Source organism: Leucopleurus acutus (genome assembly GCF_964270905.1).
Source record: "Leucopleurus acutus genome assembly, chromosome: 17".
NCBI classification, from domain to species: domain Eukaryota; kingdom Metazoa; phylum Chordata; class Mammalia; order Artiodactyla; family Delphinidae; genus Leucopleurus; species Leucopleurus acutus.
This window is the reverse complement of record NC_139159.1, coordinates 8,609,711-8,624,567: the sequence shown is the minus strand read 5'-3', so window position 1 is coordinate 8,624,567 and position 14,857 is coordinate 8,609,711. Positions and strand designations below refer to the sequence as shown.

Here is a 14,857-nt window from a genome sequence, read left to right as displayed (position 1 = left end):
ATAATGCTTTGTAGATGCAGCTACTAATGCCAAACATTACTGCTTTGTGGTTTTGGGTGCACCTTTGGTTGTAAGTAGTTTTATCAAGGTTTCATTAAAGAGTTTTCTGCCTCGGGCCTATACTTTTAAGTAATTTCCTTTTTCAGATTATCAAAACCTCGGAACAGTCTTTAAACTACACATTAAATTTACAGTATATACATCCTATCTACCTTCTAAAACTTTTCCTTAGTCTAAATTTTTGAGGTACTGTCGGAAATAAAGATGAGTTCATCAATGATTGATTTCCTTTTTCCAAAAGCTCTGATGATGCTGTCTTAGAGCACAATAAAGCTAGTGGGACCAAACTCGTAGTTTTCAGTAAAATGAAAACTTCGATTTCATTATGCCCGTGTAGAATTTGCTGTGTTTGATATTTTGACTCATTAAAAATTATTACGCCTGTCAACCATTCTGTATAGGCTGACAGCTTATTATTGCAGCCTTATTTTATATTCCTTTGGTTTTTCTCGTTCACTGTAAAGATTTCTGTACTTTAGGGAGAGGGGCATGGGGAAAGTGCATGCTTTTCTTCATAAACTTCTAATACTCTTGTGTTCAAGTGCTTGGCACATTGTATGTAGTTGGATTTTGGTGAAACATTAACAGGTGAGACTTTTACTATGTGATTTACAGGGTTTTGTGATTTGTATTTTAACTTTAAGATTAGGAACTTTTAATGTTTCAACTTTGATATCCCGCCTGAATAATTCCCGGGAAGAAAACCAGAATTTTTACCATTTTATTCTTATGTAAGTAATTATGAAATAAATGGCCAATAAAGTATAATTTGACTCCTTGATCTAGAGAGGCAAATTCAACATTAAAGATTTAATATTTTAAACTGTGTGCAAAGTAACACGTGCCAGCATCGCACCAGCCTTCTGCTCTTGCAGTGTTACTTATCTATGTTACTCTGAACGGCGTTGGAGAAGAATGAGGACTTTGAGGATGGTTGATGATTTATGAATTCTATTCTGTATTTTTACAAGGTTTTAATAAAATTGTCAGGAAGAATCGAATAACATTTTGTACTCTGAGTTTTACATGATTCTGATGGGCAGAAATATCTTCCACGTTTTATTATATTAAAGAAATCTTTCTCTTTTTTGTTTCTGCTTAAATGCTACATTATACAGTAAACACCTTGCTTCTCGTATGATTTCTTAATGAGGAATCAAGGAGGTGAAATTCAAAGCTTTTGCTAGCAGCACTGTTCAACTTTATTTAAAGCAGGTTGAAAGCAGCACCTCACGTGAGATTTGGAATCACCTGTATATTCCGTTTAATTGTTCTCTCTTCTGTGAGCATGGACAGCATAGATGTTGGCTTGGAGTGGCTCTACGTAAAATAACGGGAAATATACTTAAAGGAATACTGATTTCATAATGTTGAATAGAAGCAGAGAAGAAGTTCTTGTCATCTTAGACACTGTAGATAACAAACTTAAAATTTTGTACTCATGGAAATTGTATTTTTCTAAACTAAGAAAATTAAATGGTATTTAACTTTTCATTTGTGCGTTATATTTGTTTCCAAGGAATGCAAGCATAGATATTTTAAGGACATACTTTTTTTGTTAGAGCTAAAGACTTTTAAATTATCTTTGTACAAATACTTGCAAGCTATGGAAAATTTGTTCCTACGTTGTCAGTGTTCCTTTAATTATGTTGTCATAGCTGTGACATGTGAGTTGTTAACGCTCTGTGTAAAGTGCTGCCTTTATGGCTGGACTCATTTTATTAATATTGCATGTTAACCTTGTTTTGAGGCAAATCATACTATATTGCCAGCTGGGAAAGTGATGGCAAGTTTCTAGCATTTCTTTTATAGCTGATACTTCATAGAGGTTTGCAGCTGTTTTTAGCCAATTTAAAACTAGTGGATGAAAGTCAGTTTTTGAATGATCATTTCATGTGTGTGGGGAGATAGAAAAAAAGACAATACTTTTGCACTAAGTTGCTGTCTATGAATTAAGAGATGACTTTCAATAAACATTTTTCCCTTTAATCGGAAAACCGGAAAGTTAAAGAACTCACTAAAGAAGAGCTCAAGAAGGAAAAAGAGACGCTTGAGTCAAGGAGGGAAAGTAAGCATGAAGAGAGAAAAAGGGGCAAGAAAGAAAAGGAGGATGACCGGAAGGAGAAGAAAATTGCGGATTCAGTTGTCTCCAGGAAAGAGTCTCCTAGGGTTAAAAAGGACAAAGACAAGGAGAAAGCGGGACTAGGTAAAGGTACTAAAGCCAAGGAAAATAGGAAAAAATCAACGAATATCAAGGATTCTTCTGGTAAAGTGGCACCCAAAGACAAAGATGATAGAAAAGCAGGGAGAAGTCCTGCCAAACAGGCACACTTAGCAAAGGGGAGCAACGAGAAGAGAAAGAACTGAAGCTGCAGCAGCATCCCAGGAAATGGTAACATTCTTCATCGTGATTTGCTGCTGAAGGGCATAGAAAACTTGGTATTGCTCTGGTTGGGGAAGATGTGTCATTTAGCCATTGACTGTATTTATTGGTGCTCAACCAAGTAAATTCTTTGAAATTGAGGTACCCGTCTCATGCTTCGAAATTTAAAAGATGAAGCTTTAAAACAATATGTAATAAAAATATGATGTAATAACGTCTGTTTTTATTAACTTATTGATCGTGTATCAGGTAAATGTATATGTGTAATATGAATTGTAATGATTTATTAATACAGAATATTTTCACTGGAGTTCAGCAAGAATATGAAAATTTTAAATAGTATTTATATGCAGAGTGATTTGTAAGTTTCAGGAATGATAAATACTCAGGTAGGTAGGAGGTTACCTTCTTCTCTGTTAGCTGTTGTCTTTCTTCCCTCCTTCGCCTTCCTGCTTTCCTGCTTCCCATTCTTCTTCAACTACCCTTTTCCTTCTCCACTTCCTTTCTCCATACCCTTTTCCTTCCCCCAGCTCTTCCCAGGGCATCTCCTCGGGCTCTTGTGAAGTTGCCTTCGAGTCTCTGTCCCCAGGCCCAGCCAGCACCATCCCCCTCCCCCCTCCCCCCGCCCCCCTCTCAGGGGGCTGCTCCTTCCTCAGGCCCTTCCCCATTCAACTCCTTTTCATCTCTCCTCCTGGTCTTTTACCATCTGCTTTACCTCCTTTTTCACCCCGCTGTGCTGCCTCACTCCTCACCCTGCCTCACCCGCTCCAACCATCCCTCCCCCACCTTCTCCTGTTGCCCAGTACTTAGTGTTCACTGTGTTCTGAGAATTCTAGAAACAGTCCTGGATAAAAGAGAGAATTTTATGTAGAAGAACAATTTTAGAATGCTTATTTATGACATCTTTACAGACTCAGAATAGTTATAGAAAGGCTTTAATTATTTCAGATTAGGATATACTTTCATTTTATATCACAATTTTTCAGTTATATTGGTGGAATGGCATATATTTTTCATATTTGATTGTATCATACTTGTTTACAGTTTCTAAGGAGTTGCAAATTTGAGATCAAAACTGAGTTCAGAAAACATTTAATAAAATGAAATTTCTATAAGAAATATATTTCTACAAATGGTCTGTGCTGTTCTACATGAAGTCTTAATTCTGTAACCATGACTGCTGGTGAAATTCAGTTACTGAATTTGAGAAGAATAACCTGATTTGTTGTAACTGCATCGTAAGTGCTGTCACAAAATTTTTATTTTATTTTTAAAATAATTCTTCACCTTTTTCTTTGAAGAGCCTTTAAAAACAGAGATTTTGGCCTAATTAAAGATATTTCAAATCAGAAGTGAGTGAGTGTTAAGTGCAAATTTTCTAAAAGTATTTGTGTTTTTTGTTTTTTTAATATGCTGGCACCTTTTACTGCTTAAAATCAAGCACCTGTACATTTAGTTGACAAAAATTCCAACAGACATAATAAAATTATCCAGCAAGGGGGCAGGCCTAGAGAATATCTAGTCTAATATCTCTAATCCAATCCTATCATTCTGTTGTTTAAAAACTGAGTCCCAAAGAAATTGTCACATGGGTTAACTTGGGGCTTCCTATGTTGATCAGTCCGGATTTTATTATTTTTATAGTTTGATTATAGGAGCACAGTAAACCACAGTGAATTTTATGGCTCATTTGGTGGCAAATACAGGGGCACTGGCTTGAGGTGAGTAGATCCCAAGTACAGACCTGTAATCAGCTGTTTCCTCCTAGCTCTCTTGTCAGGTCTTGACCCTGCTGATTTCTACTTGACTTTATTCTATATGGAGGTGCTACCACTTGATGAGGAAGGTGGCCCTCCGGGGGCTCCAGACACATTTTTCTAGTTTAGCCATCCTTGTATGAAGATGCAGTTTTCTGGGCTGGCCCTGGGAGAAAAGTCCTGGGAGATTCTGGCTGTCCTGGTTAGGCCTGGAAGCATCTGTGACCATTCCTGTAGTCGGGGGACAGGCTGGCTCCTGTGCACAAAGCTTTGGGTGTGGGTTGAGGGATTCCCTCTCAAACCACATGAAATGCTTCCTGCAGGAAAGAGTTTCTGGGAGAAGAAGAGGGAGACTCTGAGAACTGGACAGAACGAGAAGCAAAACTATGTCCACCGACCACATAAAATTACAATCTTTAAAAAATATATACTGATGTTAGGTCTTGCTGAGATAAATAGATTGAGTTTTTAAATTTATGTATCAAATTTTAAGTGTTAATTTCTGTACAGATGACTTTTTTTTTTTCTCCGTTGTAGAGAAGGGCAGCAAATTATAATAACCTTTACTGAGGGCATTCTAATAATTTTTACCTTGGTTTTTGAAGGACAGTCAATGGCTGTGGGGCATAAAGTACATAAATGCTAAATTCTAAGAAATTAGTAAAAAAATTTAGACTAACCCTAATCAGCATAAGCATATAAGCATTATCTGTTGCTATTTAATAAAGCACCTGGAAATATTTTAGTTCTATCATTGAGTTTCCTTTTGAATAACAACTCAAGAATTGAATTGAAACTTCTGTCCTAAAATATTAAAAATATTTCAAGAGCTCTTGAGAACTGGGAATTGGCTTTCTTTTTTTCTTTCCTTCCATTTTCTTCAGTAAATAAAGGTTTCAACTGAATTTTATTGAAATTGAGGTGACACTTTACTCAGATGCATTGGCCCTTACTGTTCACCTAAAAAACTTAGTGGAAATACGCTTTTGGTCATGATTAATGGGTTAAAATTATGCTTGCTTTCTCAGTTTTACTTACTTTTTTATTCAGTATGTAGTTATTTCTATATTCTGCTTCATATTTTTATGTAAGGATAATTAAAACCAGAAAGGTCACCTTTTTGAAATGTCAACTAAAAACAGGGACAAAAATTATATAACTTGAAGTAGTTGGGAGTCAGAAAAAGTCCTGAAAAGTGAAAATTAAATACTGAGTAAAAATGTATTTTGTTATATCACTAACATTACTTAAGCTACACTAAGAGATGATGCATAGAATTCTAAAAAATGACATTCTTGGCCTAATTTTCCTTTGTATGATAACATTTCCCATGTGAGTAGCGGTCATCGTAAAGACGGTCAGTTTTACAAAAATATTTGAGAGCTTATCAGTTTTTCCAGGAATCTATTATCCTATAGTGTTCAGAATACTTTCTTTGGAAGAACTTTATAATCATTGATATTTTTCCTTCAGTTGTGATGTGTAATTTCTGTGTTTTCATTGGTTAATGGCTTTGTGTGTGAATTTCAGTTATTTCTAACATCGCTTGTAATCAACTATTTGCAATCTTATTTTTTTCAAGATTTTCAGTTTTACTTTATGGGTGATTTGCATTGTGTATAGGCGGTCCCAGAGCATTTCAAAATGAGGGAGAGACTGGTAAAGAAATTGACATAAATCTGTTAGCATGAAAGTTTGAATTAATCCCGGGGAATTAATTCTGCCAGAGATTGGCTCATAGAGAGTATTTTGTAGTGTTATGGCCTGTGTAGCCATCCAACTTTGTAACTTCAGAGGTTCTCATAATGATTACTTGGGTAATAGGGACTCCCTGTATATACTTCCATTAGAAAACAAAGAAAGATAGCAAACAAGTATGATTTTAAATGTTAACGGTTTGGGAATTCCCTGGCGGTCCGGTGGTTAGGACTCTGTGCTTCAGTGCAGGGGGCACAGGTTCCATCCCTGGATGGGGAAGTGAGGTCCCACATGCTGCACGGCCAAAGGAAACAAAATTTTTTTAGTGATTTAAGTTAACTGTAAATGTCATTTTCCATGAAATGGGTGGGTCTGCTGATTTAGTCTGTGTCTCCAGACTTTTATTCCTTTCTCCTGTGTCTTCCACTGTTCCTTCTGTTAATGCCCATTGGTAACAATTCTCCAAATCGGTTACTCAGTTCACTATAAAATGCATCTTGGAAATGCTGGTTTTTCTCTCCTTTCCCTCGAGGTGATTGTGCGTGAGTGGCTGGTACGTTGTTAGCACTCGTGCTTCCCTTTCTTTTGTCAGAATAATGGTAATAATTCTACCAAGTTGTTTCAGTCAGTTGTTAAAAGTTTGGAAGCACTGTGGCTATGATTCTCATTCCTTTTATCAACAGATTGTGAGACAAATAGTTAAGTTCTTTATTCTTTGTAACTAACATATCATTGTAAAATGGGTGTACTGGGTCCTACTTTGTTTTACTGAGATCATTGAACGGGCAAATAAAAGTAATTCTAAATGTTACATATGTATAAAACTGCAAGAATGCTTAGTTATTTAAAGGATACTGCTACAACATGGAAACACAAGATGTGAAATGTAAAGCCTAGAAAAAAGTTATGAAGAAATAAAGTGTAGTCTTAAGTATATCGTATAATTGAGAAATTTCATACCCAGTCTAAGTGTGAAAAACTTATTTATAAGTTTGCTTTGTACCCACAACACATTTTTCCATAGAAGCGATTTTATTGTCTTTAGAGGTTTTTCCATCCAGTCCACAAAAACCTATTCAATTCCTAATTTCCAGTTCTGCAAGTCTCGGTGTAACTATGTTTCTATGGAAAAAGCATTCATCATTCTTCCTCAGGATATTAGGAACACGTTTAGATTTACTTCTAAGTATTTTCCAGAATTCTTTTGGTTACGTGTGTGAATCCATTCCAGTTAGCTTACGTGGACCAAAAACACTGATTGGCTCACATGACCGTAAAGCCCAGGGGTAGTTGTGCTTTTTGTCTTTTGGTTCTGCTAGCTCTGGGTGCTCAGACAGTGGTCTGGACCTCTCCATCTTTGGGCTCTCTCAGGAGGTGGCCTTCCTTCTCAGGCAGCCTGGAGTCCCCAGTGCTCATATTTATTCCTAATTCTTACAGAATGGGGGATGGGGTAACCAAGCTGTGACTGCAAGACCAAGGGCATGCGAGTGCCACCCTGAAAACTGGGATGATGGAGAACCAGTCCCTCAACGAAATCAGTGCGCTTTTACCGGGAGAAGGGGGGCTGGGTGCGGGGCAGGCCACACGGTGAATATTTATACCCTGTATTTCATCCGCACCAAAGGCAGGCACTTTCTGGAACTGTTTTCCCCTTCTCTCCTCCTCACCCAATGCCTCCTGCTGCCGCCCAGATATGAAGGGTTGAATGGGATGAGCCTGAATGGGTATCTCAGAGTTAGAGCCCTGGGAATAGAGAGAACTCATCCCAACCCTTGGTCAACAATAACTTTAGGCAGTTAGAGGAATGTAAGAGAATATGCCATTTGATAAATACTGCCATTTAGTTATCAGGTGAGTTAGGTTTATTTTGTTAAGCTCTTTACATTTTCCCCTGGTTCTGTCTAAAGAGAAAGTGTTTGTTCTTAGGAAACTGAAGGGTGAGTATTATATAGCAGACCCAGAAGGCTTATTCTCATGCAAATCTTGTTCGGGGTACTTGGAAAAAATCCTCAGTAACAATCTTTAGTGTCAGGCCCTACCTTCTCCATTTGCCTGAGGATAAAACCACATGAACTAGATGTTCATTACTGGTTTGGGATGTCATTTTTACGTAGAAATCAATTTCTGCAAAAGCTTCCATTTTCTAAGCCCTACAGAGCAGAAAATCATCTATTTTTCTTTGTTCTCATTTCATACCTCATTTGATTTCACTTCATGTATGTATTTATCACTCTTTATTAGCATCTCTACATCGTAGAGGTCTGTCACTTACTTCTTCCTTGCCTCAAATATTTCTTCTCTAAGATTAGAGGAAAGCATATACTTAAAGTTTCTGTGTTGTTTTTGATAATGAAATAAAGACCCACATGCTGTGTCATCTCTATTTCCCATTTATTGGTTCGTTGAAGAAATATTCAGAGTATCTGCAGTGTATTGGGGGCTGTTCTAGGCCCTGCGGATACAGTCTCTACAATGAAATGCTCTGAGATAAACAGGGGATGGAGAAAAAATAAACTGGACTATTGTCTGTCCTGCCCACTTCCCCTCTGTGTACAACACACTCCCACTGTGGTGGGCTGCCTTCTGCCTCTCTTGCACTATCCAGCTAAGTCATCACATCTGTCCTCACATTCTCTGATCCTCCCAGGTGGTTGGATTGTGTGCCTTGCAATTATCATGCTCTTCACTTTGCTTCTTTCTGGGACTTTGTTATTAGACTATGATTTATGTCCAGTACCTATCATAGTAACTGACATTAACAGGCATTCAATGGATGTTTATTGAATGGTTAACATATAAAGTAGATAATTAAAATATATTTCAGGTCTGTATACACTGTTAGTAATATTAGAAAGGTGAAAATGTTTAAAAAAATATTGTTAAGGAAAAACCCAGAAGCTTTTTCATTAATTGTTTTAACCACCTTGTAAGTTGCCTCAAGCTTTGTTCATGTTGTTGTGAGTATGTGTGCAAGGCAGGCGGGAGGGAGAGGTAGATTTGTTTCTTTAGAAGAAATAAAGGAAAACATTAACTGATGGGGAAGATGTGTATTTTCTGGGTTTAAATTATCTCATTTAATTCTTAAAAGCCTTCTAATGAGTTACTATTTTATCCGCTTTCCATACTTGTGTAGACCAAAGTTGTAGCAGTGGTAATGTGTTCAAGATGGGATTCAAATGGATTCAAAGGCAGTGCTCTTGACTGGTGTTCCTAAGCTCCTACACATGGTCTCCTGTTGTGAGATGTTAAACTGAGTCCACTCCAACCCCATCTTTGTGGAGTCCCTCCATTGGTCCTGAAACCAGGCTCTTAGGAATCTTTCTGGCAGTGTTTAATTCTTTTGAGATTTATGTCATCCTTTTCCTAAAGCCTTTCTGTCCACCTTGGGTCACGTGAAAATGATTTAAATCTGGAATGCCTTTTACTGTGTGTCAGGGAAGCTCTTATAGTTCCTGGCAGTAGGGCTGCTCTTGGGATACCTGCCAGGATTGTACCTGCTGATTATACAAGCCAAGAACAACAGCAAGGATTAGCATGGCCAGTTAGTACGGGTGCCTTTGTGGTTTATTGATTTCCCAGAATGGGAAGAAAATCCACTTATTCTTTCCCATTATGGTCAGGTGTAGTTGGGTAGTAGTGAATGAAGTAAGCTGATACTAGGCTACAGTAATTGTATCAGGTAATTAAATTTGCTATGAATGGTTGATTTAAAGTGCTCACTTCATTTACTTTTTATAACTTACTCCATTTTTTAATTACAATTGGAAGAAAATTTATATATTTATTAAATGTAAACATTTAAAAAAATTTTTCCTAATTTGTCTCATGTGCTCAAAGAGCTGAAAACAAGGTGTGTTTTAAGGGAACTAGTTGGTTTTCCAAATCACGCAGGAGCTGTCGTGGTTGACGTGCAACGTTCGTTCAACCCTAGATAATTACTGTCAAACAGTTGTGGTCATCCTGCTGCTCTTGCCAGTTTAGGAATGGAAGTGGGTTCTGGTTCTGACTGTTAAAACTGAAAGGGAAGAATGGTGAGAAGTTCCAGGAAGGATTTCCTCAAGCCTAAGAGAAGCAGAACAAGAGGTGGTCCTTTGCTTCTGGACATCATCTTGTCTGAAAGAGGAGCTTGCAGCTGGGAGAGCCCGGATTGCCACCCTGAAGATGAAGCCAGGGCTGAGAGCCAGCCCACCTGCTGTTAAGTAATAAACTTCCCTCTTGCTCAAGCCAGTGTGAGTCGGTGTTTTGTTGTTTGCAGCCACATCAGCATCAGAACCGATACATTCATTTCATAACCTGATTTTGAAGATTCATTTCAGAGCTGTATCCTTGCCATGTGTACCTCATAATAAATCCAATTTGAAAACCTTTCATTTGCCTTATTTTATTTATTTTTCTTGTTTAATTTTTGTTTACTTTTTGCCTAAAATCTTGTATGAGACATGGATTTACCACTATTTTCTGGGGAATACTTCATGGATTCATGGATTAAAATGGACTTGGGTAACAGAAGAAATTTTGGAAACGTCACAGTAAAAGCTTCCACATGGGTTATCAAAACAATAAGAATTATTCTCAAATGTGTTTTTGTTAAATATTAGGAAGTTTATAAGGGTCTGGGGAAAGAGATGTGTTAATGCGATCTTCAGCTTCTTTGAAGTTTACGAAATATTTTTGCACTGATTTCACCTCTGGAAAATAGCTGTGACCAGGTATTAGTACATTTACAATTCAGCTGCTGCTTTGGACAGAAAAGAAAGCTACTCAATATTTTCTCTTGTTATGCGCTTCTGCTTTCTCCTGTTGTTTTTCACGTTTTACGATGTCAATTTTAGAGACAAATAGCTCCCAGCTGATTTAGAGAAAGCTGTTTATTAGGGGCATCGTGGGTCTGAATATTGATGTACTAGTTGTTTTCAAGCACTTTTAGGATCAAAATTTTTTTCAAATGAAACTTTTCTCAGAATCCAGTAAGAACGGGATTTTCAGGCAGCTTAAATCTTTATTGTTTGATGGGGGAATATTTAAGTGCTTATTGAACCCATGGAGCACAGTTTTGAAAGCCTGCTACAGATGGGATTCGTGAAGAATGACCCTGTAATTTTTCATCCAAACTGAGATGCTTTTGAGAGTGAAGTCATTATACCAGGACAAAAGACAAACCAGACCGTCCGGGTAAATTAGGCTTGTGGTACTGAAATGGTGGATGCTGCTAGAGCACAAATAGGCATCTCGTTGGTAAACAGTAGCAGGGAAATTGATGTGAGTCCGCCTTGCCTCCTCTACAGCCCTAAGCCTCTCTGGTGCAGCTATAGCCTTGGCCCTGCAGAGAGTCTGTAGCCCTTTAAAGAGCAGAGCAGTCACACACGGGCTGTGCTCAGCCCTTTTGCAGCAGTTTATTGAGCACCTGCTAGGTACCAGGTGTTTTCTGAGATGCTGAGAGTGCAAAGATAAATGACTTGATTCTGAAGACTCAAAGTTTAGCCTGTTCATTCAGCAGAACTTGGCCGTAAGTCCATACCTGTTCCAGTAATAGTTAAGAGACGTAAGCATGGCTTATTTAAGTGGAAAAGGACATGGGAATTTTCAGCCCTGAATTTGGAATTTGAAATGAGATGTTTTAATAAGCCTTCATCCCTTACCCCCGTGCCCTGAAAGTGAACTACAGTTAGGGTCTGTGCCTATTTGTGTATGCTTTCTCAGGAATCTATAGTTAGGAGTAGAACACGACTGTATGTATTGGTGTTTGTTTTCTAACGTTAGGTTTTTTGGATAGGTAGTATCAGAAATAAGTAACTAGAGGAAATATAAATGATGAGGTGGGATCCTGTGAATCTGTTTCAGTGTCTTTTTAGGATTTGGGAGAGGATGGTGGGAGGGTGTTTTTGTCAGTGGGAGAAAAATGAAGAGATATAGAAAAGGGAACAATAAGGGAAAATATAAAGAACCAAAACAGAAGAGTAAGTGACACTGAAATGAGGATTTTCCAGACTGCAATAGCATAACTCCAATGAGTTGTATAAAGCTGCTTAAGATTAGAAAAGACCTCTCAGTTCTGTCTTGACCTTTTCATTCCAGCTATTGACATGCAGAACACATGCTCTTTAGTAGCTACTCTTGGTACCAGATTCTCGGTGGGGTAGCGAAGAGCCCAGGGTTTGGTAAATGGAATTGTCAGGCTCATGACAGTCTAATTTAGTTTTCTAAATAGCTGTATTTAATTGAGGATGTACTTTAATGTGCTACATATAAAATATCAAAGAACTAGCAGTATAATAGATTTTAGACCAGCATTGACTTTAAAAATCATCTTTCATGTTAATTTACCCTGATGCCTTATTTTCCTTAAGACAAAAAAGGAAAAACATAACTATTTTTCCATATTTTTTATGGAATAATATTGCTCATAAATGTTACCTTTAGAAGATTGTACATAGTGACTTATGTATTATTTCCTCTCATATTTAACTATAGTTTTCAAGAAGAATAATTAATTATATATAAATCAAAATATGGAGTACATGCAAATAACAGTAGAAGGTTCCAGAGTCTCTTAATTGTCTTATTGCTGAATTCGGAGTCCAAGGGTTAGAAGCTAATTAGTCACTTACGAACACGAGAGGAGACTGAACTCACTGAATTTCTTTTGGCAAGTTCAGATATGGCTTTTTATTTTATTTTGCCTATTGTTATAGTGCCTATATTTTAGAGATTTGTGAATATTCACACAATGATTTATTATTATTTTTTAAATGAAAAGTTCATTTAGGCAAAGAGATGTTAAAGGCCCAGGTGAAGTTAGAGAACAAACTATTTCCCTACTTCAGTTTTTAAGCATATCAACATTTTCCTGTAATATAAAGTCTTGGAAACTTTGAATTACTGGCAGTATTGATGAAGTGTTTGGAAACATTATTTTACTTGGTTTAACATGTCAAAATTTTTTTAAAAAAGAAAGAAAACCTTAAGTTAACTTTGTGAATAAAAATGCAGGCTTTAAAGAAAGATCTGCTCCAAAGCCAACAGTCCCACCAGAAGAGGCCGAGCCGTACCCTTGGCTGGAGGATCAGGTCCTGGAGGGGCCAGGTAAGCTCTCCTCTACTTCTGACTGGTTGCACCTCAGCTGCCAGGTATCCCAGGTAGCAGTGTCCACAGTCATGTTATACCCACCATTGTGTTTCACAATGTTTGCAGAATAATGAAATGCTTTCTCTTCTTGTCTTCTGAAATTTTATAGTGAACTCTATTCTTTTCTAGAAAAAGTTTATACAGGATCGTTTTAATTTTTGAGCTCAAGAATCCAAGGCACAGAGGAGATTTCTCCTTGTCTGAACATAGTTAGAAACATTGTGAACTAAATGCTCTGTTTCTTGATTCCAAGTCCAGGACTACTGTGCCATATTACATTGAAAGTAAAATTACACACGTACCGTTAACACTGGTTTTGTCACATTATTTAATAGAGGAGGGCTACTGTGTTTCCAGTCTTTTTAATATGAATCTCCTGCCTGCAACAAAAGACTTCTCAGGCCTCCGTGTGATCCTCTGTGCAGCCTGTTTTACATCTGCATGAATTCATAGCTCATTTCAAGTATTTCCTCAGTCACTCAAGGGCCTGTGACCCATAGGATGAAGACTCCTGAAGTCTCTTAATAAATTGGTAAATGAAATTTGGTTCCATTACTATCATTTCCTATTCGTGCTTTGATTTTTGTTGCAAAGTACTGTTTAATTTCTGTACATTTTTCATTTACCCAGTAGTTCTCAAAAATTTGGTTTCATCTTGCCACCTATTGGAAGTGTTAGGTATGACATTGCATATTTACTGGCAACTTTATTACTGAGTCCAGGTGGTATCAATACTTGGGCTGACTTTATCACTAGGTACTGGTGGATACTGTTTGATTTACCTTCCTTCCTTTTAATAAAAATCAATATGTTGCTCTTAGTTTTTGTTATTGCTCAAATAATCCCAGGAGAATTTCCTGTCTCTCTCCCATTCCTGTAGAATTGCTGTAATCATACCATGGCTTCAGAGCAAGAGTGATTTTTTCTTTTTTTTTTTAAGGTTTATAATTTGAATGTATATTTGGATTTAGCACCTCAGTTTTACTTTGTACTAGATTAATCTATCATTTTAAAAAATCTTGGTTTTCAAAGCTGTTACTCCAAAATGTACTATTTACTTTCTCTCCTCCTTTTTTTATTCTTTGTTCATATTACTCTTTGCATATTACTGATAACTTGTCCTCCTAAGTCCTTCAGTTATCACCTCATATCCTTTTCAACTTCTTGGTGATATTTGATTTAGTTTAAATGTTGCCTTCTCAACCTTCCTCTTACCTAGGTCTTTACCTTCTGTCTTCTCTGACTACCCACCTATTCTATAAACAGAGGTACATATCTTTCATTAAAACACAATGAAATAACCACCCCTTTGATCCCCACAGTTCTCTCCATCTGCCTTCCAGTCTCTCTCCTTATACTGGCTACACTTTTGAAAGAAGAATTTGCAGTTGCTTTTTTGCCTTATTTACACTTAGTCTTTAACTCACTGCAGGCTGGGTGGTTTTTTTTTTTTTTTTGCCTTTACTCAACTTCCCCAGGGGGAAGGAGGGCATCAGAGACTCGTGGAAAGATTACACAGCATGGCGCAGTCACAAAGTTCTAAGCCGGTGCTGGTAGCAGATGATTTTAGAGAGGCATGTGAAGGCTAGATTGTGGAGGTCTTGCATTTCCTTCTGGGGCTTCAAGGAACTTAGATTTTCATCTGTTCAGGCAGAGGAAGCCGTTAAAGGGATTAAGCAGAGGAACAGAGTGCCAGTCTCTACTTCTCTTTACTCACGTTATATTTTCTGTGGCTGGTGCTGTCAGCAGTTGTAAAGCTGGGAACTCTGCTAGGAAGCTATCGTGGGCATTGTGTGAGGGAAGAACAGAGATTGGGAAGGTCTCCTATAATTCT

General features: G+C 37.5%; 1 protein-coding gene across 2 annotated transcripts in view; it reads left to right on the top strand.

Annotated features, from left to right (window-relative positions):
- The window catches only part of ASPH (aspartate beta-hydroxylase), a 207,742-nt gene that overhangs the window by 50,814 nt on the left and 142,071 nt on the right, over positions 1 to 14,857 (top strand). For both annotated transcript variants that reach the window (XM_082859064.1, XM_082859063.1), the window contains one exon: positions 12,889 to 12,981. In XM_082859064.1, coding sequence (XP_082715190.1) covers positions 12,889 to 12,981 — 93 coding nt within the window. The remainder of the gene's footprint in view (positions 1 to 12,888; positions 12,982 to 14,857) is intronic.